Consider the following 27,518-nt stretch of genomic DNA (forward strand, 5'->3'; position numbering starts at 1 on the left):
TGAGACAAATGTATTTAGTGAACCTCTGCTTAAAAGTTAGAATATCAAATGAACAGGCAGATTTGAATTTAACTTTATGGGAATAACTTTATAACAAGGGAATAACTTTATGGGCTGAAGACATTTAGAGTGACATTTACAGAGATGAAGAGGGAAGTACATTAATAGCTGGAAGAATTGGCGTGCCTGGAAAATAAGCTGGAAAATAAGTTGGTGTTTGTCCTGGGAAAGAGGGAGCTAATGGAGCTCAAACTATACTTTTTAAAAGCAAAGTCAGCAAAACCAACATGTTGCAGAGGGAGAGGGAAACCCTCAAGAAGATAAATGCATATTACTTACTAGTGAACTTACATAGGGAAGTTGAGTTAGTTACTAAGGTTTCAAGCATTGAATCAGCGACAGAGTATAAAGTTGAAGCCCTGACTTTTTGTTCAAACTTTCAGTTTTATTAGATTGTTTGTCCTTAACTCCTGTGCAGATGGATCTTAACCAATGTTATTAAAATAGATGGCTATATATTTGTGACATTTTTTGACTGGTTTATTTATTTTGATGCTTTTTTTCATTTCCTACAGTAGTTGTTCTTCTCATGACCTGTCAAACTCGTGGGATCAGTCAAGTCTATATCGCACTTCTGACCAATTCAGCTCTTTGGGAAGTATGGACAGCTGGGACCACACTCCACAAGTAGCCCAGTATGGAAGACTTTCTTCAGCAAGGTCTAATAGTAGCATTGATCATCTAGGGAGCCAGAGTAAGCGGGATTCAGCCTATGGGTCTTTCTCCACGAGTTCTAGCACCCCTGACCACACTCTGTCCAATGCAGACACTTCTTCGACAGAGAACATGCTATACAAAGTGGGCCACTGGGAGACTGCTAAGCATGGAAGCAAGTCTGGCCAGTTTTTGAATGACAGCAGTGGAATAGAGGACAAACCTGGGTATTTGCCAGCTCCCATTCAATATGAGAACAACAAAAGTCCTAGAATAGAGGAACACCCAGATAGCAAGCTCACTAGCTCTGGAAGATCCAGTTTTGGACCTGTCTGGTATGTTCCTGATAAGAAGAAGTCTTCATCTCCTCCCCCCCCACCCCCACCTCTTCGTAGTGACAGCTTTGCTGCTATCAAAGGCCATGAGAAAGCCCATGGCCCTGTGTACTCAGAGGGTGCCAGCACGCAGCACTTTACAGCCCTGAACCGATCTCAACCCAGGAATGACTGGAGCTTGGAAACTGTGGAGCAGCAGCGGCGGCTCTCCAAAGCATGTGACAGGAGGATCAGCAGCTCAAATTATAAATCCGATCTCAGTTCAGAACATGCTTTTTCTTCAACTGGTGAAAGGTACAGTAGTAATGCAGGACCTGTGAACAGACTGCAGTCATCCTTGTCCAGCACCGACGTTCGGTTTGCACAGCCTGCTTACACTTACCACCACCAGCACCAGTACAGCGATGAAAGCACTTTATATCACAGTGCAAGAATCTTAGCTGCACCTAAAGATCAGCAACATTATCTGTCCTACAGTGGCATTCAGGAGTTATCTACAGATCATTTTCATGGCTACAGTCCAAACCAAGCCAGCCTGCTCAACACTGCCTCTTTGAACAGTGCTGCTGAACAGAAGGTGGACAACACTGGACAGAGTCGATATTATTGTGTGACGGCAAAACATCCTGCTCAGGGAAGCTCAAAGCCAATACAACTCAAGGATGACAGCTGGAAACCTGCAGTGGGAACTGATGTATCTCTTGGACCTCATGAAAATCCTGCAGTTATCACAATGGCCCAAACCCCAAAATACTATCTACCTCAACAATCTATTGAATCTTCACTGAAAAGGTGTGAGAACAGTAGTCATTACCCAATGGACAGAGAGCGGGATGTAATAGAAGAAGCTAAAAAACCCAGTCATACTGAAAAGTCTGGACAAAAGAAAAACTGTGAGAGCAGCTTTGAGGAAAGTGAAACTAGGCATGGTCAGCAGGAGTATGCAAAGAGTTGTGTCCTTACCACTGAAAACAGATCTGCTCAGAAAGATTTTAGGTGGGGTAAAGATGAGAGTAGCAAGATTTCTCCTCAGAAGACCCCAATGTTGCACTCTTTAGCTCAGGAAGGGAAAAAGCAGTCTGACAACAACCCAGAAGTGGTAACAGAACGACAGGCTCCATTTGACACTCACTTGTCTAAACAGGCACGAAGGAGTGATCGTTTTGCAACAACCCTGAGAAATGAGATCCAAATGAGAAGAGCAAAGCTGCAGAAAAGTAGAAGTACTGCTACGTTAGTAGGGTCATCTGAAGCGGAGGAGTGCAATGAGACCTGGAAACCAGATTCAGCAGGGAATGACACCACCTCCCCAGACACAAACTTTACCAGCACCTACAAAGATCACCTTAAGGAAGCTCAGGCCAGGGTTCTGAGGGCGACATCCTTCAAACGTCGGGACTTAGAGCCCAGCCCTGCTGAATATCTCCCCCGGTCGCCTGAGCGGAAAACTGGTAGTCACAACTCTTCGTTATTGGCTTTGGTTTCTGAAGATGTGTCTGGATTCTTCGAGGCTACACAAGCTAAACCGAACCCTTCAGGGAGTGGCACTCATCATGTTTCTCGCATTGGAGCCAGGAAGAGGTTCACAACAGAGCAAAAGCTGAAGTCTTACTCTGAACCAGAGAAGATGAATGAGGTGGGGATGTCAGAGGATGAGTGCCATGCTCATTGTCGTCCAGATATACCAGAAGAAGCCCTGGGCTCATTTGCAGACAGGTGGAAATTTTTTGAAGAAACAAGTAAACCTGCATTTAGAAAATCATCACAGAAACTTGTTCCCCATGGTCTAGCAGAGGGACAGCCTGAGAGGAAAACTCGTGGTGGACAAGAGGGAGAGGAGTTGTGGTATTATGAGAGAAGGGGTCGGGTGGCCTCTGCTGGACTTGAAACTGCTCATGCTTCAAAAGATAGTATTCGCCACAGCAGCAGCAATAAGGCTGCTGATAGGATTGTGAAATCTGCACAGCCACAGCGCCTGGGAACCTTTGCAGAGTATGAGGCATCATGGAAGGAGCAGCGGAAGCCAATAGAACCAAGGAACTCAGGAAGGTACCATTCAGCTGATAACATCCTTGATGCAGGCCATGAACAACATGGGAAATCCCAATACACCCATGAGAGGTCTAGATCATCCCCTTCCACTGATTTCTACAAACAGGTACAAGTGTCTTTTGCATTATCCTTTAAATTGCCTAAGGCGGTGGGGAACAGGAGAGGAGTAGAGGGGGGAAGAGAATTTTTATGAAAATTTCCAGTTTAGGAATACAATGTAATATGGGGTTTGCCTTTGGTCAGTAAAGGAATAAATTTTATGGGTAGCTCTCATAAGTAAAATGAGGAAGATCAAATATTTTATTGCACAAGAGCAATTGGATCAAGTAATTTCTTGTATGTTGTAGCCAGAAGGAAGAAAACAATGTGGTTGATTCGATAATATCCTTTTTTTTACAGTAGAGATGTAGGAGGATCAAAGCAATCTTCACCCATAGCTATTTTTTCATTGGTGTAGCTGACTTCCCCATTTTAAGGTTTTCAGTTCTCTGAAACTATGAAGAAAAATGTTGCAAAGGGAAGTAATATGTACTTTTGTCCAATTTTGTTAATGGTCTAATAGTTTCCATGGATTTCCTCTTCTAAATTTGCTTGCTGCAAAAGCTACATAGGATAAAACGTCTGTCTAATAAAGTTTAGAGATTATAAATATGCCTGTTAATGGTAAAGCTACACTACAGCAACAAATGAAACTTCTTAGTGTTTTGTTTTATGTCAGTTTGCTTGATTTAAGATGCATACATTTATTCCTTAGAGAGTTGCCAAATGTCTGTTCAACTTGCAAGTAAATATTAAGTTAATTTTTAACTGAGCAGGCCAGGGAATGGTTGGCAGGTGGCACTGCAAGTAAACAGAGAAACCAAGTTTCTTTAGTTCTCTGTTAAAAGATGTTGTTCAAGCTGCTACGAGATTGTCTGATACCTCTAAGGAGTCAGAGTGTGTTCGACTTGTGTTGAACTTTGCCTTATGCAAGAAAAGACTAGAAGTAATGCAGTTGTGTATATTATTTTTTCCTCATTTTTCCCCTGTTGCTAAAAACATTGCATGCATACACACATCACCTGTGTGTGTGTGTGCGTGTAGACATGGAGTAGAATGAGAATACCTCAAGAAGAAACAAAAATGTTGATCTCTAAAAGTTGTGAGCTGTCTTCCTGTAAGTTTTTTGTGTCTTTAAGTTTTGCAAAAGTTATTTTTGAACTCTATGTGCAGACTTAATTATGCAGATAATTTATTAGGGTAGAGATTCCAACCACTGAAAATATTCACCTGGAAGTTATTTTGAAAATTAAATTCACTAAATTATTAAATAATTGCCTACCCAGCAGAAAAATCATATCATCTATTCCTTGTATGCATTTCTGGTTTATTAGTCAGTGCCTTTAAGTTCAGTATAGGCCTCCTGGGGCAAAAAGCAGACACCTGTTTAGGCACCTGGAAAATATGGTGGTAAGTGCATTGAAGATACTTACAACAGACTGAAGTAAATAAAGATGTTGTTTTGCATATATGATTCAGATTATTCCATTGCTAATGCGCAGTTAAATTTCCTGTAGGTTCAGTGTTTGTAATGCAAAGCTATGCTTTGGGTGGGGTTGTTTGAAGATAGTGAGATAATAACATTCTGGAACAGCAATGTTGTGTGTTTTACTGAGAAACTAAAGTACATGCGCGGGGATCCAAAAGCTGGTGCGTACTTGCATCTTCTAAAGTGTGAGCAGCTCTTCTGTAACTTCTTTCCCTCTTTGTTTTTATTTTTTTGTCTTTGCCAAATGGAAGTTGCAAAAATTTATATAAATGTTCAGCTCTTCTGTAGATCAGCAGAGCAGTAACCTGAGCACAGCCAGGTTGGGAGTGCTGTGCAAGAGGTCACAGAGCATACTGAACTGCTTAAAACCAAACAAGCTTCAAACATGCTGTGCTGTTGACTTCATGTATATTCAAACAGAGCAAACCCACAAATAAGAGGTTCCATAATCATAGATTTTTCAAGAGTCTGAAACACGATGACTTGGTCTCTTACTTGTACTATAAACCACTTCTAGGAAGTTTCAGTTGAACTAAGGAGGCAAGCAGAGGATTTAAAGGAAGATGGGGAGTGTATTTTCTCTAAAGTCAACAAACTGGATGAAAGGAACTGCACTGTAAGGTGAGTATTTCTTAATTTCTGTCTTTAAAAGATGTATTTTTGACAGCTCTGATCTGATCTTTTCCTGGCCCAAACTGGAAGTTTTGCTGTGATGATTTCAGAGTTTCTGCAATGCCTTTTCCCCTCGTTTCACTCCTTCTCCCCACATACTTCAATGTGCATGATAGAATTAATGTTGGGACCAAATTTCTGGGGACTGTAGTGTGAGCTTGAAGAAATTGTCGAGTGCTGAGCATATTACAGTTTGTTCAGAGGTAGATGATTCTTATTTGTGTGCATGAAAGAATAGTTACAGGTTTTGTGGGAAATGGCTTGAGGTTTCCTAAAAGAATTTTCCTGTATTATCCTTGGCAAAGACAGCATGGTACTGTAACACAGTAGTGCTGTAAGCTGGACTTTTCTTGTGCCTTTACAAAATACAGTACATGAATAGAAGCCACTAAAATTTGTTTTCCCATTTGATCGGCTCCAATTTTCTCTGTTACTTTGTCTTTAATTAAAACTGTACAGTGTTTTCAGACCCTTTTCAAATGTAGGAGCTGTATGTACAATGTAGTTAAAATCCTTTAAATGACTACCATGTAGGGGGTTGCCCCCCTCCTGGCCCTTTGTGGTGTAAGAGTGATTTCAGCAATCGCTGAAGTGGCGTGTGGCAGCTGAGCTGAGGTTGTGCACACACTGCTGTCACCAGCTCTGACAGCTCCGAGTTTTGTAACAGAAAGAACACAAGTGTAGGAAAAAGAACTTCTGTGGGCTTTCCTTGGTTCTGGAAGTGGCATTAATCTCTCAAGGGGAGAGGAAATTATGAACTGTAGCAAACACAAACTGTAATCGTGACTGTAAAATCTTGTAAAAAAAATTAGTATTTATTTGTGGGTTTATACGATTGAATTTTGCATTGCTTGTGGCTCAGATGAAGAGACCATCTGCTAGTTTTTCTAATTTTTTTGTAGCCCTTTGTACTTACCATAGTGATTTCAAAATGAATAGCCCAGGAGGGTGTGAATGTGTGCGCACGCGTGTGGAGGGTGATGGGCTGGAGGGAGGGGGAGGTGGCAGCACAACCAGCCGGGAGCAGACAAGCTGCTGTAGGCAGGCAGCATCTCTTGACAAGTAAAATGATTTCCCTCCACCGGTGCTGAAGCCGAGTCACAAAAGCATGCGAATAATACTCCTACACCAGCATTTTAGCAGTGTTTGTGCAGCACAATTTTTGCTTTATGATCACAGAATCCATGCAAATCACATGACTGGGCACCAGGTGCAACAACTTTTTTTTTTTTAAATTGTATTTTGACATACAGTTTCAGATGTAGTGTTTGGCCATTTTACCGCAGTAGAGGAGGTTTTGTAAAATGGTCTCTCTCACAGTCTTTCACTCAACACTGATATGCAGAGGGTTGATATGCCTTCTGTCTTCAAAAAGCCAACAAAATAGAATCCCTCATTTGGGCATTTAATTCCCATGTTGTGAACTACCACCGTGTGATGATAAATGGCTGCCCTATAGGAAAGAATATACATTTCCATGTGTTCCTTTTTTAACAAGGCATTCTTGTGCTCAGAAGGAACCAGACTCAGGATGACGTGAATTGATTTTATGATTTTTGAGCTACCCTAAAGGCATTTAGTTTTCTATTTTTAGAAGCTAGCAATCTGCAAATGGCTAGAAAATCTATCTAATTCATGGTATATTCTAGAACTTGAATAGTAACCAAGCCTAAGGTCTTCTCTGTAGTCATATTTAATATTTTCCTTTAAAGTCTGGGTTTGGAATAAATTGCTGGCAGCTGTTACTTTGTGCTACTGAGGCCTGTGTGCTATGGTTGCCTTTGTACTACCAAAGCCAGTGTGACCACGCTGGACATGGGAGCGGCCCTTCAGCATTTGTGGGGGTTAGATGTGCAGGGGTTGAGTTGATGAAGATTATTTGTGAACCTCCCTCATCTTTGAGCTCTGTTTTTCCTCTCTGAGGTTATTGAGTGCTTTCCAATGGATTCAGGTTGTTTCATCTCCCTTTTTAGAAGAGCTGCAACATGTTCTTCTGAACTACAGTATTTAATAGTTTAGGGTATTATTTTTATAGGAAGAGGAAGTACTGGTCCATAGCAGCCATTATCATCTCCCATGCAAAAACCAAAACACTCTTGTTATGAACTTGCAGAGATACCACCAGTCATCTAACATGAGATGAGTATTTTTATACTGAGGTTTGATGTGATTCTCTGTATGTTCTTAACTTTAGGATGGCTTAAAAGCATTATACTATTCTACTGATCTGTAAAACAAAAATTAGTGCTTTTTTACTTTTAATGATGCTACTCTTTCTATTTCAAATTAGTTAGAAAAGCTTACCTCTTTACAGATGTAAAGTCTGTGCTTCTTTAAACATGTCTCTCTTTCTGCATTTGTAAAATGACTTTTACTGGTTATAGAAGTCTTCACAATTTCTTAACTGACACAGACATTCAAAAGGAAAAGACTAAAATGTGTGCTCTGACCAGTAGCCTCTGGCTTCCAGCAGTATGACATGCACATGTAAAAGTCATTCTGCATCAAAAGAATCGTGCTTTATGATCTAATTCTTAAGATTGCCATCTGTGACTAGAGATGTTTACAGTAGTTGCTTTTGTTTAGCTTCTAAGAACATTTGACTTCTACCTCTATTAATTTGTCCCTGTGATGTCTGTTAAAGTTACATAATTTCAAAAAGTGAAAAAGGATATATGAGATCACAGGTCAGAAAGTATTTCAGCATTTAATAGGTGTCAAGTCCAAGAGCGTGTGCATGTCAAATGTAGGACCATGGCATGACTCAACTCTAATTAAACACTGCAAAATGTTTCTTTCAGTTCTTTCATACCTTAGTAGTTACTCCTGTTCGAGTTGAGTTCTTGAAGGCAGAGGGACAGCCTTTACCCTACAGAACCAAAGCAAAATAAATTCTTAATGCCTAAGTTGACCTAAATGCCCAAGTGTAATATTCTAGGAAAATCTTTGACAAGCCAGAAACAGGAGCCTATGGAGAGATTCCCAAGTTCTTTATTAGGCTCTTCATAAGGAAACTGAGTTTTCAAGACCTGGTGAATATCTAGGCTTCATGCTTACCAGGTGGTGCAGCAGCAAATTATTGTGAAAGGAAGAGGACCTTCAGCAACACAGGAGCATGAATGATCTTATGTCTTCTGAATCGAGTCAAATGGAAAAGAATTGACAAATGGCTAATAGTCCATTTATATTGTGTTTATATATATCGTGCATATATGGATGTTTGCATGTATGTATATACACCCACATAAAATATACATGCATGTTTTGATAGTTATTTCTCTTAGTTTTTTCTCATTTGTTACCATTGTAGGGGTCAGGGCTACATATCTATGAGGACTAATTAGCAGTGGGGAAAAACTGCCCAACAATCCACAATACAAGTGGATTGGACAAGTTAGTTTCTCATGTTTACAATGATAGATGGTGTAAAATAGACATTTGAAAATAAATTAGAGATTGGAAATATTCTTAGGATCTACACAGTTTTTCATAACTCCAGTAGCTTTAAATTATGTATTTTGGTTGTTTGTTTTTGTTTTTTCCACTGTAGTGTCAAATTAATATAGTACCAATGTACAGTGTTAGTATCAGCTTAACTGGGAACTTAGCTACTGAAATGCAAGACTTGAAGGATTGGGGGGTTTTATGTGTAGCAAAAAGGCCATTTGCTTAAATAGTTAATCAGAACTCTGCTTGCAGGCATTCTGTTACACAGCTATTTTAAACTTGTCTTCTTTATTTAGAATTATAGAATCCTAGAATGGTTCAGGTTGGAAGGGACCTTCGAGATCATCTAGTTCCAACCCTCCTGCCATGGGCAAGGGACCTTCCGCTAGTCCAGGGTACTCAGAGCCCCATCCAGCCTGGTCTTTGACACCTGCAGCCTCTCTGGATAACCTGTTCCAGTGTCTCACCACTCTCACAGTACAGAATTTCTTTCTAATTTCTAATCTAAACCTGCCCTCCTTCAGCTTAAGGCCATACCCCCTTTTCCTATCTCTACATAGCCTTGTGAAAAGTCTCTCTCCAGTGTTCTTGTAGCCCCCTTTATGTAGCAAAAGGCTGCTGTAAGGTCCTCCTGAGCCTTCTCTTTTCCAGGCTGAACAGTCCCAACTCTCTGAGCCTGTCCTCAATGGAAAGGTGTTCCAGCCCTCTGATGAACTTAGTGGCCCTCCTCTGGACTCATTCCAACGGGTCCATGTCTTTCTTCCGTTGAGGACCCTAGAACTGGATGCAGAAATCAAGACAGATTTTCACAAAAGCAGAGTAGATGGGAAGAATCCCCTCCCTTACCCTGCTGGCCACGCTGCTGGTGATGCAGCCCAGGGCACGTTTGGCTTCCTGGGCTGGGAGTGCACATTGCAGAGTCATTATTGAGCTTTTCATCCACAAACACCCCCAAGTCTTTCTCTCCAGGGCTAGTCTTGATCCATTCTCAACTTGTACTTGTGCTTGGGATTGCCCTGACTCAGGTGCACGACCTGGCACTTGGCCCTGTTGAACTTCATGAGGTTACTTTACTCATTTATGTCATTTACTTTATATACATTGTTACAGTCAAATTGAGAAGTTCTTCTGGAATGAACATTGCTAGGCAAGTATGTCTCAGTCATGGCAGGACTTACAAAGACATTGCTGGAACTATGTAAGGAAAATGTTTTCACCCTTTTCCCTTTTCCTCATGAGGAAGAAATAGTATGATCTTGTGCAACTGCTTCTTTAGAAATCAGTGAAAAAATTACTTTGGCAAACATTTCATGCATTTGTTAACAACCTTCAATATTTTATGTTGCAAAAAAAGTCTAAATTCTCTACACTTCACCTACAACTGATGTAATTTTTCACATTAATTCTTCTAGAGCAAATAAATATCAGCTTGTTAAGTATGGAATGACCTAACAAGTACTATTTTGTAGAAAATAAATTATAAAAGTGCGTAATTTTTTTTAGCTAATGTGCAGTGTACTGTCAATTTCTATGTTCATTTTATTCAAGAGCTTTTAAAGTGATGTGTTCTCTTTTTTAAATCAGTTTTAATAAAATAAGGACTATTTAAATGTTTAAGTGCTCTTGTTTGAGGAAGGTTAGTTATTGAGTTAAAGGGAGAAGAAAACATGCTTTTTGTGTAGCCAGAACATACCAGTTTGATTGAAGTAATGCTTCAGATATCTGAATTGCTAACAGTAATGAATTTGCATGTGAAAATGTCTTCTTGCATAAAGTTGGAAATAAAAAAAAATTTAAAAATCGCAGTTTTCCCTTTCCAGTAAGTTGTGTGCAGCTATTTGTTGTCATCTGAAGGAAGTGCAGAAGAGCCAATGTCCATGCTCACAGACTCTTTGCTATTAATAAAGACTTCAAGTATGTGAGCTCCTGAAGCCTTTTGTTTACATTAGAATCAGAGAGTGGCTTGGGTTGGAAGGGACCTTAAAGACCAATGTAGTTCCAACTCCCCTGCCATGGACAAGAATATCTTCCACTAGATCTTCCACTTCCAAAGGCCTATCCAACCTGATCTTGACACTTCTGGGGATGGGGCATCAACAGCTTCTCTGGGCAATCTGTACCCGTACCTCACCACCCTCACAGTAAAAAATTTCTTCCTAAAATCTATTCTAAATCTCTCCTTTCTCAGTTTAAAGCCATTACCCCTTGTCCTATGACTACACACCTCCTCTGGATGTGTTCCAGCAGGTCCATGTCCTTAACATTTCTTTATTATGAGATAAGGATTATTAAGGCATCTTTCAGACCAGGTTTTTTTCCAGTTATGTCATTTTATGTGTCATCTGGCAATGATGCAATACAATCTGGGCTATTACAAAGTTTCTATTCTGAAAACGGGAAAATACTACTGTGGCTCTTCCTATGCACACAGAGGAGAGAGAGTCCAACAGCATCTATTCATATATGAGAAGTACCCTGTCAGCTTCCATCTTCCTTAGATTTCTGTGAGTACTTGTAAATAGTACAAGTTTCATTTCCATGAACCACTATGTCTTTCCAGTACTAGCTCTATGTGACTGACTAATAACAGATAGTTAAATAAATATCATGCTTTGAGACAGTGTAACATTGAATCACTGGTACATGATGGAAGTTGATGGATGTTGATGCTTAAGAACACAGACCAAGGTCTGCCTAGGCAGGTTTTCTTTTTCTGACTGAACCAGTAGGAGATGCTTGGGGAACATAAAACCAGGGCAAAGGAGGAGCCATACTGCTGGGTATCTTGTCCAGCCTCTGTTAGTCTGTCCGTCTTTCAGCTTTGTTTTATTTATTTTATTTTATTTGTTTTATTTTGTTGGTTGGTTTTGGTTTTTTTTACTGCTGTGAAGTACAGAGATATGTTCATAGAACAGTTTGTGAAATTCAGCTTTTCCTTCTTGCATAGCAGTAATTTCACTTATACAGCATTGTATCTGTGGGTGAAGTACAGGAAAAGCTGTCCTGTGTGTTACTTTGCATTTATTAAATCTGAATTTCATCTTTGTTTTATGGCCCATTTGTTCAATGATAGGAACTCTTAGTTTTGTGTCTTTATTACTCAGAATAATTTTCTCATAGCAGCAACTCTTTCCACCTTGTTTTTCACCCCTTTTGTAAATCATCTGGATCTAACCAGTTCTGTGAATGATGTGATGAGGCATATGAGGACTTTATCTCACGACAGTGAAATTTTTAAAAATCTCTGATGAGGAAAAATTTTAATTTTCTTTTATAGAATCATCTAAAAATCTGAAGTCTCTGTCATCTAGATCACTGTTATCCATATGTGTAGTGACTCTAAGATTATTAATGCATCCAAGACACAACTTTTCTGCCCAAATTATTCTTCGTCATTTTTATGCACTAGTTAGTGCAGCTGCAGAATCTCTTTATAAAATTTCTACTTCTTTCCTTAATTTAGATGTTAAGCTTATGGTTCTGAAGTTCTGCAGATTCATAATGAATATTTTTATTCTTGCTTTCTTTCATTCTGTCTCTTCAGCACCCTCACACATTCCCTCCCCAAATATTGCAGGTGTCACTTTACTCAAGCAGTTGCCCAAGTATCAGTTGTGCATCACAGCTACTATTTCAGCAGTTTCATATGGAAGTTTCGGGTAATTATCATATAGTCCAGGTAACTCATGACTACCCACTTTCAGTGGTGCGCAGCATCTGAGAATGATTCCTGCATAGGCCATTCTTTGCTCATGGAGGTGTGAAGGGGAGTCCATGTCCATTTTTTGCTGTGGCCTTATTTGCTTTGTATTCTTACAACTGTACTTTTGTCCCTATAGTCTGTTTGAAACAGATACCTGTGTTTGAAACAGTGGGGTTTTTTCTTTTTTTTTTTGTTCTAACATCCTTAAGAATTTGTATGTCAGCTTTTTCTTTCTTTTTTTTTTCTTAAGCTTTTTTTATCTTATTTTGTTTATGTATCTGGTTTGCTAGATTAGTTTGATTAGTTGTGGATTTTCCTCATTTGGGTAGGACTTTAGTTCATTGGTGGATGTCCTTTTAATTTCTGTTTAATTCAACCTTTGGAGGGAACAGCAAGTGGGAAAGAAAAGAGTGGTCGGGTGTTTTGGTAAGTGTTACACATTTTCCCTGAGTTTCATATATTTTATCTTCAGTTGCATGTTATCTCTTAGCATTATACCATCTGGCTTGTTCTTTTTAAAAATATTCATCTCATGTATGTAAATGCCCTTTTCAAAATTAAATACCACAGTGTGGATGCTTGATCTTTCAAGAACGATTTATCTAAATACATATAGCCACTGGCACAGGGTAGTTCTCCAAGTAGCAAAGTTTTGGACCAGATTCTTCTCATGCCTCAGGGTCAAGGCAGAAGTCACATGATATATTGTCCCACTTGAAGTCTTTTTCTTCCTCTTGTTGTCCATTTTAAAACTTTCAGGCTGCTTGAGCTGAGAGATGTGTGGTTCTTCAAAGCATCACAAATGCATTATTTCAGGATTTGGGGTTGGTTGCGGCTAAATGAGAGTGTTAAAACTTGCAGGCTCCTGCCATTGCCTCCCCGTTCCTCGGTCTCCTGGCAGCACTCATCCCAGGGGCTGTCAGGTGTTCATCCTGCAGGTTGGTGTGATGCTCCGCTCTGGCTCACCAGCAGCTGCTGGATCTCATTAAATGGGTGCTGGAATGCCTCCAAAGCCTGTGCTTGGTTTACAGTAGCTACAGTAATGCAGCCCTGTTTCTCCCCCATCCAATTTGCTCATTCTCTGCACGCTTGAAAGTGTGGATTCTCCCTCTACCTTTGTTAGCTGAGTTTTGAATACCCATTTCTAAACTTGAAGGTGGCCACCCCACCTCATAGATCCTCTCTTTTCTACTTCCAGCTTCCTATTACGGAGGAAAGTTACTTTTGCTTAATTGCTCCTGGCACATCTGTTCTCCACTGTGCATGCAGTGACAGCTGGGGGTATATGAGGCCATCATGGGCTGATAAAAGGAAGTGTTGGAGAGTAGTTTCTTCTTATAGAAAGTTTCTTCCCCTGCCCCTAAATGTGTTTCCAAGAATGCGAAGCTGGAAGAAGTCCTAAACATGATTCTGAAGCTACTGAAATTGGGAGTGAGTGAAAGGAACAGCACACAAAAAAGTTTGTGGAGAGAGAAACAGAGTAGTTCATTTTTGTGTTCTGGTTTGATTTTACTGCTTTCCCTGTAAAGAAGATTAGAATGAAAACCATCTAAAGACGTACTTTTTTTGTTGCATTGCTTGAAAGCCAGCTATATTCTTATGGCCCTGTTAATGATTACAGTTGAGTAGGGAGATAAGACATAATGTAAGATATAGTCTCCTGTAGTTGATGTATTGTAGATATTGTTGATGTATTGTATGCTGATATATTGTAGATTTTATTTTCCCTTATTCAATGAAAGGCATCATTGGAAATAGGTGACTGATTTGTCTCCTCAGTGGGGCAGTCTGTATGTTTCTGACATATGGAGTGGCTTTATGGTGTTCTGGTACTAAAAGCTAGCCTGTGAAATGTTCACTTTCTGCTATAAGCCCTTAGGCAGCATGGTTATGATTTGCTGTCACGCAGGAGGCTGTTTATGCCAGTAAATTTGAGTGAAGTTTTGTGCTAAAAAGTAACATGACAGCTATAACTTCCATTTCTCTTCATAGGCCAACCAGACTTGCTACAGTCTCTTAACCAGTTGTGTTGTATTGTGTAAACGGGTGTGTTTTCTTTAAGTCATTCTCTCTCTCTCTCTTGAAATCAAATAGGCAGCTTTGGGAGGCAGAAAAATTTTAAAGGAGGTTATTAACTGCTCTGTTATTTTGCATGCAGTTTAAATAACATTTTCCTCTTAAAGTGGTCATCTTTAAAATGATCTTTTAATACATATTAAAGCCTCATCCACAGCTTTTCTATTAAGTCTTTAGTGTGTTCTTGCAGAAAAAATGAGAGGATCTTGAGCTTTGCTCTGATGAAGGCCACGATGCTTTTGGTTTCTAAAGATGGAGTGTGGGGGTGGCAATTTGCTCATGGAGCATGAAAGCATTTAGTTCTTTCCCTGCAGAATCTCCTGCAAGAGAGAACGCCTGTACACACAACACATGCAAAAAAATTGAAGCTGGAGGGCTGTTGATGAAGACTCTCTTCTAAAATTAAAGACTTGGTTATTTGAACATTGTTCAGAAAAGAGCCTAGTAACACACTGAGCTTTTAAAATCATTGTAAATATTTAAAACTTGTGGATCATGATTTTCACAAATGAGAAGAAAAACACTTAAAAATAAAAGACTTTTAAATTTTATAGTTTTTTGGGTTTTTTTAATAACCAAATCCAGGGGTGGGGGTGGGGGAAAGGAAAAGCTTTGAAGTCTCTGAGATCTTTTCCCTGAGGTCAGAAGTTTCTGGTGATGTAACATACAATACAGACTAAGCCTTCACTTATCAAGGTTAAAGTTGACGGAGCTTGTATGAACTTGTCAATCATAGGAAGCAGGCAAAAACAAGCCAGCTGTTGTGAGGCATGGCTTTGAAAATCCTCTGTGTTACAGTAAATGAGACGCAGAGGTTGAGACAGATTCAGTTCTGCGAGGCTTTCAGACTGGCTGGCACGTTTGCAAGGATGCAAAGCTCACATATCCAGTGAATATGGGTAAAAAGCTGTAAATCCTGGTAAGATTGTCTTGTCTTTAGTGTTAAAGCGTGAGAGAAGTGTGTGCCTTATTTACCTTTTTTGGTCAGCTCTGAACAGAAATTAGCAATATTAATTCATACAGTATTTCTTTTGTTCTTCAGGTCTTTGAGCACAGGCTGCATCTTCTGTCCCTATCAGCAGAAGCTACGGTAGCAAATTAGAAACGATGCAATGCGTGGTACAAGATTTTATTTTGCCTAGTGTAATCGACTGCTCTGTTTGCTGATGGGTTGGGAGAATAGGGGGAAAAAACGTGAGTTAAAACCAGCTAAGATGCTCTGTGTGCATATGCTCGCACACATGCGCTGTTTTTAGCAGCTTTTGTTTTCACAGTTGGCATCATGCACACTGGAATTAGAAGGCAGTGCCTTTCGAAAATACTTGTTTTCTGGACTGAGGGCTGCAGTGCCGTTGTTGTGGCTCAGGGTGCCAGGCTCGGGGTTCCTCTCGGCTAGGGGTGGTGCGAGAGCTTTTCATCTTGTTATTTTCCTGGCAAGCCTGTTACTGTGAGCGCAGGCTTGCACGAAGACCTTTTCCACAGCAGCAGGAGCTATTAGCTGGGAGTGTAAGAGAATTGGTTGTGACTATTGGAAGCAAGCGGTGAGTGTGGCTCTGAGTGAAAAGATGGCTATTGAAATGTGTGCATATGCATGCTAATTAATTTAAATAACTGGTTTAGGATTTTTTTTCCTTTAGAGATGAGCTGTGTTCATTTTGTGCTTGCCTGAGAAACCCAGGTGACCTAGCTGTTATTCACAGTGTTTCATTTTATAGCTTTTCTTCTGTTACCTAATTTTTGTTCAGCTGCAAGCAGCTGTTTTCAGTAGCAACAAGAAATAGCAACAACATATGAGGAAAAAAAATAGATGAAAAAGAATCAAAGGAATGACGACTGGAATGTAGGGGGTTTTTTAGTAAATTGATAAAACAATCATTCTTCCTTGACCTTTTTTTAATGTGACTGTGATTTCCTTGTTTAGCAGTGTTGGAAAGTATTGTCTTTTGTCTCTGCAATGGTTGCCATTTGTGTAATATGATGGCTCTCGTTATGCTGTTGGGATATTCTGATGATTGAATTTGGTGTGTGAGTACAGAACACATTAACTGGTTGACTTAAGTGAGCAGAAGTCATTTTAATTCCATGCAGGTAATCCCCTGTGTGCTAGGACAGGCATGCAATAGATAATTTTTATGGCTGTATTCCTACTTGCTTTATCTTTTATCATTTATTTTTGATGTGCAACAGAATGGAGGAGGGGCTTTTGTGTTCTGAACTAAGGAAAGGAAAACATCCCTCCCTCTGCCCTTTCCCACAAGATTCTTTCCTTCTGCATAAAGGCCCCTGTGCTGCTCTAAGAAATTTAATTTTAATTGGATTTGATTTTTATTGTGGGTCCATGTCTTTTGCTGTTACCCATGACTGACTGGCCTACATCTATCCATCAACATAACTTTGTTTAGGTAGTGCAGAATTAGAGTGGGTCTGTTGAATTTATTTCTGATTTTCATGGGGAGAGGGGTAACATTTTTAGAGAGAGAGAATGAGAGATGAAAACATTGCCATGTGTATGTTGCCATGCAGGCAGGAGAGGAGAGAAATTCTGGTGGGATTGAGGGACTGGCAAGCAGCGTCTGTTATCATATTTCCCTCTGTGATAAAGCCAGGTGATAATGCAGGGGTTGTTAAGCTAGAGTGACACTTTGCTTTATCACATTGGGTGCAACAACTAAGCTGTATTTAGTGTAACTGACTAAACAGATAGCTGCCATTGAGGCAGATAATGGTAACAGGCATTCACAGACAGAACTGAAAAACCAGGACTCGCATCATGATAAACGTGTTGTGGTGTAACAGTGATGTGCCATGGGATATACTTTGTGAAATATCTTGCTGGTTTTGTACCTTCAGTTGTCTTCTGAAGTATATCAGGCCTTTTTTCTTTTTTTCTTTCTTTCTTTCTTTCTTGAGAGAGAGAAAGCATTCTCTCATCATTCAGCATTCATTATTGTTTTCATCTTAGCACATGCTTTGGGTTTAGGACCGTTTGCTTCAGTAGTGCATCTCAAATGGTAGTTGCCATCATCTGTCTCTTCAGACCAAGGCAGTGAACAGCTCTACTTCTTTGTAGTGGCTTATGTGCTGTGCATGACTGTTAGGGTACAGCCATCATGGTCATTAAATTACCTGGTTTATAGAGGGTCCTTTATTCTTTGCATTTGTCTTTGAAGATTTCTAACTAGTTTCATAGCCCAAGTTATCATTTAGAATCTTTGGAATATGCTTCATGTGTCACTACCTGATGAGTAGTGTGTGCTGTACTGGCTCAGTAGTGATAGTAGATAGAGTGTTCATCAGAAAAATGAACCACTGGTAATATAATTACCCCAGTATTGGGTTTCTTCATTGTGGTGGTGTACTGTCAGTGTCTCCTTGGCATTGCAATATTGAAGCCAATTTAAGGGCTTTAAAACCTTTGGGGTCCTGGAGCCTCTAAAAGAAAAAGACATGTGGGACTCAGATGAGGATTGAGATACCTAATAAAAGTGAGATGTCTTCATGCAAGTGAAGTGCTGACTCAAGTTATAATCCGTAGAGAACTTGAGTGTGATTCTAAGATGGCTAAACAGTTGGCTAAACACAGGTGTCTAGTGAGACCTGAGATAGCCCAGCATATCCCCCTTGGCTTCCAGCTGCCACCTCTTAGGGGAACTGATGCCTTTGAATCTTTCAAGTTTCTGAAATTGTAGGAAAACCTATGTTGTTGTTTCAAGCAGACCTATACTGTTTAGAAGAAACTACCCATTTTTGCAGACCATTGCAGAAGTGCTTTTGGATCCCACTGTGCCAAGTGCCAGGCAAATACACAATGAAAACATAGTTTCAGCACATAAAGTTTATAGCTGAAAAAGTGACATTGGCAAGGGTTGTGCTTATGAACAGGATTTTGTCTTATGCAAAGACAGTATTTCACAATTGCTTTAAGCCATATAATTATCTGTTTCAAGCCAGGTCAGGTCCTTGATCCAGTTTTATATGGGGCTGTACAGTTGTACTGCTAGTACAATGGAGAGAGTGGGAAGACAAAACTCAAAATGGCCTAACAAGGAGACAGCCTCTTCTGGCAAAATACCTGCATGAGGTCACTCTAAAGGGACTGCAAAACTTTGGCCTTGATTTTGAGGGCGTTTTTGTTATTGTATGGTGAGGACTTTTATGGAGGAGTCATACTCAGGTATGAAGATGAAGGCCTTTTTCCAATGTAGCTTGTAGTTCTTGAGAAGGAATTTAAGTTAAATGAGAAACAGCCACTCCATTTGCTCTCTTTTGCCAGTGAGTTAGTGCAGGACACATTGTTGCTTACATAACTGTACTTATGTTTTATGGTGAAACTTTTGCACAGGGGTCAGGTCTTTAACAAATGATACATTTTTCAAATGTTGGCTAATGCATTTTTGCAAAGCTTATCTAGTCTACTATTTTGAAGTTGGAGTGTCTTGTGGCACTGTTTGGGTTGGCCTGAAGCATTGTCAAGAAATTGTAAATCAGACAGATAAGAATCAGACACATATAGTTGATTGAAGTCACTTTCATTTATTGAGGTATGACATTCAATCAAATCATTCTACCTCTGTCTAGATTTAGTCAAATCCTGAGTATGGGGCAAATGAAGGAAGTGGTTTGGGGTTGTTTTTTATGGCAACCAAAAATGTTATTCTTCTGATAGGCATCTATACATAATGATTCATTTTTGTAATTGCTCATTGACTCCACTGGCAGGCTCCTATTAACGTGTGTGTGTATGTGTACATATATATAGTTTAACTTTCATGTAAAACCTTACATTACTGTTACCTGTCTCTGGTTTGTTAGAATAACCTGTTGTATTATTGCTTGGGAGCCTGGGGGTGTACAGACTGGGGATGAGACTTTGGAGGTTTTTTTTCCCAGCTTAGTGTTTTTTTGGGATCTTGAGCGTGCATGCCCCAGGCTAATGGAGCCAGAAGGAAACAGAGAGATGTACTTGTCCGTTTAGATAGGAGATACTTAGTGCCAGTATGGAGATGCACATTCCCACCCCCATGGCAGTAAGTGGTGTTGTGCTGGGTGACTGTGGCCATTGTGTGAAACATGTGAGCTACAGAGCAGAGGTCTTCCCATGCTTACCTGGCCCATGAGTGCAGAGCCTCTTGTCTCTCCACACAGACCCCCTCTGGGAATGCTGAGCCCTTTTCTAAATGAGAGATTCTCAAAAATGTGGAGGACTGGTTTGTGTAATGAAGCAATGCCTTCTTTTCAGTTAAAAGCATACATTGGTTTTCTGCCCTCCACCATTTAGATATGGAGGCTCCTATAGCTAAATACCAAAAGCAGATGCAGTAAAAAAGGTTCATGTTAGACTCCTGTACTAGACTCACCCTTAGTGAATATCACTTTGTATCAACAAAGACTCTTAATTACACTTCCTTTGCAGTCCAGGCTGAGCGGTGTAAGTTGTCTGACAGTCAAAGCTGTAATGTCGTGGTGTGCCAGGGGTGAAGAACGTGGTGTGAGCTTTCCCAGTTCTGTTGCTTCACAAAGGCTCTTGCATTTGGGAAATTGTGGCATTGTATTATGGGGATGGGGGAGATTTGGGTTTGAAGATGACTAAGAGTTTAATGTTTTTGATGTTGACTGGTTTGTTATCTAAAATGAAAATAGTAATTAAGTCAATTGTCATATTTTCAGATTACTTAAAACTGTTCTTTCTCACTTTGTGATGCTTGGTTATAAATGATAAATTCCTTTCAGTGGTATGTTATCCTTGCATAATCCTATGAGCCTCATTTCCAAACCAGCTGTATTCTGGGCATATTATTACATGATGCACCAACAGATGTAAAGCAGCTTAGTGGACTTCTTGGTATTGATAATAATGTAACACCTTTACAGGTTCTTGCCACTGTGTTCTCCTGGGGCTTGAAGCTTGTTTTCTTTTCCTCCTTTCTGGACAGTAAGCTTGAATCTCTCCAAAATAATGTGATAAGCATGTTTTGCATGAGGACCCACTCACAGTGTTGAATGTAGCTACCACTTTTCCTCAGACCTGTTATCTGTGGCACTGCAAAACTTTTGATTAATTTTGTGGAAGCTATATGAAGACACGAGTGTAATCTCTGAACTGTATCTCCATGTTTGCAAATGCGGCATCTCTGAATTTCTCTCTGCTGTAATTCTTTATTTCCTTTTGCTCAGTTTTGGAAGGTGACAGGACTACTGAAGCATTCATTGCTTCTGAGCCAGGGTAATATTATATATATATTTATGTATATATATATATGTATGTACCAATATATTGGTTACATGTTTTGGATATGCAGATGTGTCAGATCAGTGATGTACTCTGTTCTGTTTGCTTCCACCAGCACTCCCACTCCCAATCTGCATGCAAAATTCATAGTATACTTTGCAAATTGGCTGAGGTAATGCATGTGATTGATGTCTTTGAGACATTTCATGCCATGCCCTTGATTCTTGTGTGCACCTGAGTGCATCTGTTACCCGGTCTTATGTTATGGCTTATGGATGTGAAGATGAATAGGGAGGCCTGAAGAATTTTTGCATGGGTTAACTAGAAGAAAATTGTGCTCTTCATGGGTTATGTTGACAATGAAAAATACTGGTTATAACACAATATTTCATACTTTAGGCCTGCAATCTTCATCTGGTAAATATTTCCATTAAAATTAGTGGAGCTATTTACAGGCCTGGTTCTGTTTACATTGAACTCACTAGGGGAGACCAGCTGACTCTTTTAATGCCACACAACCAAATCTGAATAGCGTTGTCTTTATGGCCATTTATATAATTTTTTACTGCACAAAACTGTCCTTCATCTAGTGTTAAAATAGGATTCAGTAAATACTGATTTGTAAAACAGAATTGACTCTGAATTTGTCAGATGACTTGAAATTGTCTGAACCAACTTCTATTTCTTTCCCAATTTGTCTTTATCTGGTGAGCACAAATGTACTACCGGTTTTGTGGCAGAGTACAAGCTTGGAGCTGCAAAAGCCTATTTCCTGACTGGAGAAGTAGAGTGTGTAAAATTAGAATAAACCCAGAAGTATTTTTAAGATAAGGCCTTTTTGGCTATTGTTTGTCATTTGTGCTGACAGGGTAAAAGAGGTTCAAGTTTAAAATAAGGAAAATACTATCCTTTCTAAATTTCCTTTTCTACCTTAGTTTCAGGAGATACTCATTTTCCATTTTCCAGTTTTTTAGCTTTAGCAAACATTTTGTTTGCACTTGGTTCATTTTTCAGCAGTTATACAAAAATTCAACCTCCAGATTCATAATTAAAGTTCATGATTTTCAATTCACATTTAAAAATTCTCATTAAAAATTACACTGGAGTAATTAATTTTGCACTTAGGTAAGAAACTTGTTTTCCACGCTTTGTTACTGACTCCGGAGCAAAAAGAGAATTAAATTTTAGTATTAGGATTTCTCTTCTGGAGACAGCTTTATTTTCTACCAACATCTGGACATTTGACTGTGCCACAGGAGGTGTGCTGTGCATTTGACTAAGCCATGCACACTGCAGCGCCTCAGTTTACCTGAAGGTTGTGTCATGTCCTGTGGTGCTCCATACCCTAATTCAACCTGACATTATGTTTAGACTCATCACATTAGATTAGGTACACTGTGTGTTCCCATACATGAGAGGATGTTTTTGTGCTGTACAATTACCATAGATTGGAGGAATTGGTGTTAAATGTTGGATGTGATCTCGATGTTCAAGCTTCCTGGGTTGGAGTGGTGGCCTTGCTCCGAAGGAAGTAAATCAGCAGCATACTAACAATGTGTTCTTTTCTCTAGGCAAGCTGACACTGGGGCCCTAAGGGAAAACTCACAAGAGAAAAGGGATCAGCTGGACCAGAATTTAGACCACAAGTGGAAGGCATCTGTCAGACCTTTGTATGTGCAAGAACCTGCAGTTCTGCCTCATGAGAGTCGGGGCAGGTCTGGGACATTGCCCAGTGATTACCGATACTCTCAGGAAAACGTGAGCGAGAAGAGCAAAGATCGTAGCCTGCCTCATCTCACCTGCTCTGAGCCACAGCCCTTGAACGAGAACCACTCCTATCTGTCCCGGGGCAAAGGAGAGGAAAACCATAGGATAGAGCCGTTGCTGCTGAACAAGAAGCGTGGACCTGCTCCTCAGAGGCCACCACCACCTAAAATAGATAAATACAGGCGACCAGATAATTCTGCACCATCGCTTGGCACCTCTTCTGAATCTCTGCTGGCAGCAGTCAGCCAGCCCTTTCTGTCCTCATCCCCCAGCTCTGCTGAAGTCTTTGCTAGTCACTCCTCTCTCTCTCAGAGTCCTGCAGCTTTCAATGGAAAACTGAAAAGTGCTAACCCACAGCAGCTCCAGCAAGTGTCATCCACAGAGAATGTTTGTCAGCACTTAGAAGAAAAAACTAACCTTAGGTCTGAGTCTTCCAAGTATCGATATCTTCAAAATCCTGGCATGGAGTCATCAAGGTCCCCTTCTCCCCAGTTTGCACCACAGAAGCTCACTGATAAACCTCCTGTGTCTGTACAGGATGACAACCCAGCCAGGTACTAGATGTAACTCCTTTATTGTTTTATTAACACTTTTTGGCCAGTTAGACCTCATTAATGGTTGTCTGTTAATTTTCTTTACACATCCTTCAAGTTCATTGTGTGAGCCATTGCAGCATGTCCTAAAGAGAACAAAGACTTGTGTGAAATTGCAATTGATGCCATTTATGTCCTTCAACTGGTTCATGGTTTCTTTGGTTGACTGCTACTGCTCAGTTGTTACAGCTGATAGTAGAAAATGCGAGTGGGGGATTCTAAAGGATTTTCCACTGTAAGTCCAGGCAAAATCAGAAGATTACCTGTTATCATTTCCCCTACCCGAGTCTGTATATAAATATGAATCCGTGTAGGGACAAAGCAGATGTGAGAAGGGAAGCTGGATGCTTTGGGTGAACATCTGTTTTGAAAACACACACAGTAACATACACTGCCAAATCATGACTGTTTTTATGTTACTTTTACAATGAAATGTGGTACTCTGGGTAGTCTGTGAAGGGGTCCGCAGCATTTTGTGTTGACATGGACTGAAGACTCAGCGCAAGATAAACTCAGAAGTAGACAAACCAACTGAAATTAATTGGTTGCTGTGTCTGTCATATGCTGCTAACATCATGAAAGGTTATTCTCCCGCAAGATAACAAACTCTTCCAGGAAGCTAAGGAATCTTGGTTTTAAATTTTTCAGCACTATAATTCATGGTTAAAGAATGAAAACAAAGCCTCTGAGCTGAATTCATGCAGAGGTTGCTTCTCTGAGAAAAAGTAGTTGGTGTAACTTTAATCTATTGTAAATGGTTGAACAGACTCAATCATACTGTTTTCCAACGTGCCTTATGACATAGAAGACATGAATCACTTTTTTTTTTTCCTAAGCAGGCCTTGATGTTTTTCCTTTTATGACTGGATGAAAAAATGAGGTTTCATCCTGTTGCATTTTTAACATGAAGTAATAATGTAATTTATAATGAAAAGTGCAACATGTCATGTGAACCCTAGCATCCATATGCTAAGGTAGCTGACAGTAATAACTTCCTTAAGGTATTGCTTTGACTTCCTTAATGTATTGCTTTATGAATAACTACTAAGGATGCATAGAAAGCTGATTGTATTTATCCTTCCTTTTTGCTAAGCTTTAATGTTGAAATGAGCACTGAGGTATACCTAATTGTATGCCCATATCTAAATTATAATATATTTACCCTGCAAATCTTCTGATAACATTTAAAATTCTTATTTCATATGTTTAAAATATGTTAAGTAGATTTACCTTAATATACATTTAATCTGATTGAGCTTATTATTTCTGCTGTCTCCTTGCATATGAGCTTTTGGACATGCTAGTTTGCATGCTGTGGACAGCTAATGTTTGATGTCATCAGCATGGAGCTGGGTACTCTTCTTTAAGAAAGGTGTCTTGTTTATCAGCGGGCCTAAGTGGGTGAGTGTGCAGGATTTCCTGCAGCATTTTAGGTAGAACAGTGTGGTGCAGGGAAATAGTGGCAGTGTGCAGAACCCAACTATTGCCAAAGACAACTGTTTAGCAATAACAAAGATGAAAAGAGTGCATCAGGATGTGTGTTTCAATAGATTTCCAGTAAACCTGCGCTCAGGTCAAGGAGTGACTGTGTTTGTGGTTGGGTTGAAGCTTTGGAATCTCCACAAGCAAAGTTGCTGCAAGTCAGAATTTCGTGCTGCCTTTTCACAAATGGAAAACCTTCAGGAATCAGGAGGATAGTGGTTGCAGAAACAGAATTTTTGAAGCACCTGGTGTTGAACTGTCTTTGCTCTTACTGAAATCAGTAAGAGCAAACTGAAATCAGTTGATTTGATGATGACTTAAGTATCTGGAAAATCTTTGACTAGGCTGAGAGGAATGCACTCAGAGTCTCAGAACAGATGCCAGGCATTTTAGGTGAAGAATTGCAGTCAGCTCACTTCTCTTCCAGTTGCCCCGCACACATTTATGCACTCATCTTGTATTTCCCCCAAATTCCAAAGTGTGTTCCTGTTCACAGTCTGGTGGAGTTGAAAAGGTGTGGGCTTTATTTAAAAACAAGAAAAAGAAAGGGCTGGGGTGGTGTCAGGCCACTGCCCAGCTCTGCTGCAGTCAGGAGAGCCCACGTCTGCAGCCAGAGAGCTGGGACTGATCTGTGGTCACGGGCGTGAGCTCTTTAAAAGGACAGTCACCTTGAATGAAAACACCCTAACTGAAATGGAAATGGAGAGGTTCAGCATGAGCTGAAAAACCTGCCCCAAATTTGGATTAGTATGCCAAAGCATGTCTGCAAAGCACTTGTGAAAAGTAAATGCCTACTGGGAGGCTGCACGTTCATTCAGAGGCAAATATACCTTTAAAATACAAGATACAACTTCTGAAAAATATGAAGTCTAACAGATTCCGCTCTTACCAACAATCAAAAAGTATAAGCTTACTTTTAAGGAAAGCGACACACCCACACTTAGAGGAAAAGAGCTGTAGTATGTCTTGGTCACTTATCTGAAAGGCAGCAAACTACTCAACCAGATGAAACCAGATATTTTAGCTAGTAGGCAATGTTCCTTTACTTGCTGTAAAGCTTCCAAACCCACATTATGACAATAATTTTAAACTTTCTGCAAACTCAGAACCACTAAACTAGACTTCAGTTTCGTATATGGTTTACGTACAGTACAGATGCTTCTGTAATGTTATTTAACATGTTACTGTCCAATTTAAAAATTTGAGTTATCCTCCTCTTTAAATAGTTTTCCTTAGTGAATGGCTAAGATGGCCCTTTGTGCTATGCTCTACAGAATTTTTGCTATAAGCTTCCCTTAAAAGGAGTATCCAGAATTGTGTGTTATCCTCTTCAGTGACTGTTTTTTCTTCTTTAAGTGGAAAACCAGGACACTATGGTGGGATCTATTTATTCAACTTCTATATCATGTGTAATGTTATAAATACAGATTTTTTTTTTAATCACATAATTAAGTTTTGAATGATTTCCAGGTTTTCCATGTGTGATTATTTGTTATTCTTGTAGCTCAGCAAAGGCCTAGCCTGCGGGATGCTTCCATCTGGTCTGTTGTCTCTTCCCTTGGAAGCACTGAGAATTGATGTGAGGGCACAAACTCCCCAGGAAGCTAAGCTTCCTGTCAGGCCAAAAACCGAGGCCACTGTTGGATGTGTGCGAGTCAGTGAGGTTGAGCTCAAGGTGTGTTTTCCTCTATACATGTGGCAACAAAGGGGAAAAGGCAGCAGCACAGTCTGAAATCTGGGGCCTGGATGCTGAGATTGGACCCTCATGTTCATGGAAACAAACATAAGTCCCAAGCAGTCTTGCACAATACTCATGATACAGGACTTAAGTCTTAGGACTGCTTACAAATGAACTAATAATACTATTTAAATGTGTGGACAGAAAACATGTAGACTTAGAGTTAGACACAGGGCAAGGCATATTCCATTACCTTGGTCTCTTAGCTATCTTTTTTTTTTGTATTTGGACTTCCCCTCTGATTTGGAGATATGAATTGAGATGTAGGGTTCTTCCATTTCTAAAGATGAATTTTGTTTATTTTCCAGAATTGAAAGGGTTATAGACAACAATACTACGGTGAAAATGGTTCCCATCAAAATAGTTCATTCTGAGACCAGCGCAGAGAAGGAGAGTCGGCAGAGTCTTGTCAGTACTATGGAGCCTCCTGCTTTACCCAGTGGTTTGGAAAAGGACCAGATTAAAACACTCAGCACTTCTGAGCAGTCCTATTCACGATTCTGTGCTTACACCAGGCAAGGTGTAGAACCAGAGCCGGAAGCCAGAACCAAACCAGCTGACCCTCAACCAGCTGAAGAACCTGGGAGCAACTTGAAGGACAGCAGTGCTGCCACACAAGCAGCCAGCTATGTAAAGGCCAAAGAAAAGAGCTTCGAAGACTGGAAGTCAGAAGAACTTGCCAGAGAGATTGTGGGAAGAGATAAATCTCTAGCAGACATATTAGATCCTAATGTGAAAATCAAAACAACAATGGATCTGATGGTTGGTATATTCCCTAAAGATGAACATCTCCTAGAAGAAGCTCAGCAGCGCAGGAAGCTCCTGCCAAAAGTTCCTTCTCCAAAAATTTCAGAAGAGAAGTGAGTATTACTTTATGTAAGCCAGTGTGTCCTTGTAAGCTTCTATCCAAAGTGTACCAGTATTCCTGTGGGGCTGAAGGTGAGGGTCTTCCTACTGTTGAGGTTTGGGTCTTTTATAAGACTTTTTTGTCAGAATGTTAGTTGAGCATTATCTACTAACAATACCATTAATGACGGAAACAGAACAGTGTTGTACAATATGAAAAATTTCCCAAGACCTGGTTGAAAACCATTTTTTGACAACTTAAGGAATAATTAACTTTTCCCGTTTCATAGTGATTAGATATTGTGCCAAGGTCATCCAGTCTAGTATCTAGATAGA

At 40.0% G+C, this 27,518-nt stretch overlaps 1 protein-coding gene across 4 annotated transcripts in view; it reads left to right on the top strand.

Annotated features, from left to right (window-relative positions):
• Positions 1-27,518, top strand: part of SHROOM2 (shroom family member 2) — a 124,866-nt gene that overhangs the window by 83,709 nt on the left and 13,639 nt on the right. For 2 of the 4 annotated variants that reach the window (XM_064646584.1, XM_064646586.1), the window contains 4 exons: positions 576-3,207; positions 5,147-5,250; positions 22,328-23,077; positions 26,645-27,196. In XM_064646584.1, coding sequence (XP_064502654.1) covers positions 576-3,207; positions 5,147-5,250; positions 22,328-23,077; positions 26,645-27,196 — 4,038 coding nt within the window. Of the gene's footprint in view, positions 1-575; positions 3,208-5,146; positions 5,251-15,475; positions 15,647-20,701; positions 20,751-22,327; positions 23,078-26,644; positions 27,197-27,518 lie in introns of those variants that run through there. The other 2 variants (XM_064646585.1, XM_064646587.1) reach the window with 2 other exon arrangements.

Source organism: Pseudopipra pipra, chromosome 2, assembly GCF_036250125.1.
Source record: "Pseudopipra pipra isolate bDixPip1 chromosome 2, bDixPip1.hap1, whole genome shotgun sequence".
Taxonomy (NCBI): Eukaryota; Metazoa; Chordata; class Aves; order Passeriformes; family Pipridae; genus Pseudopipra; species Pseudopipra pipra.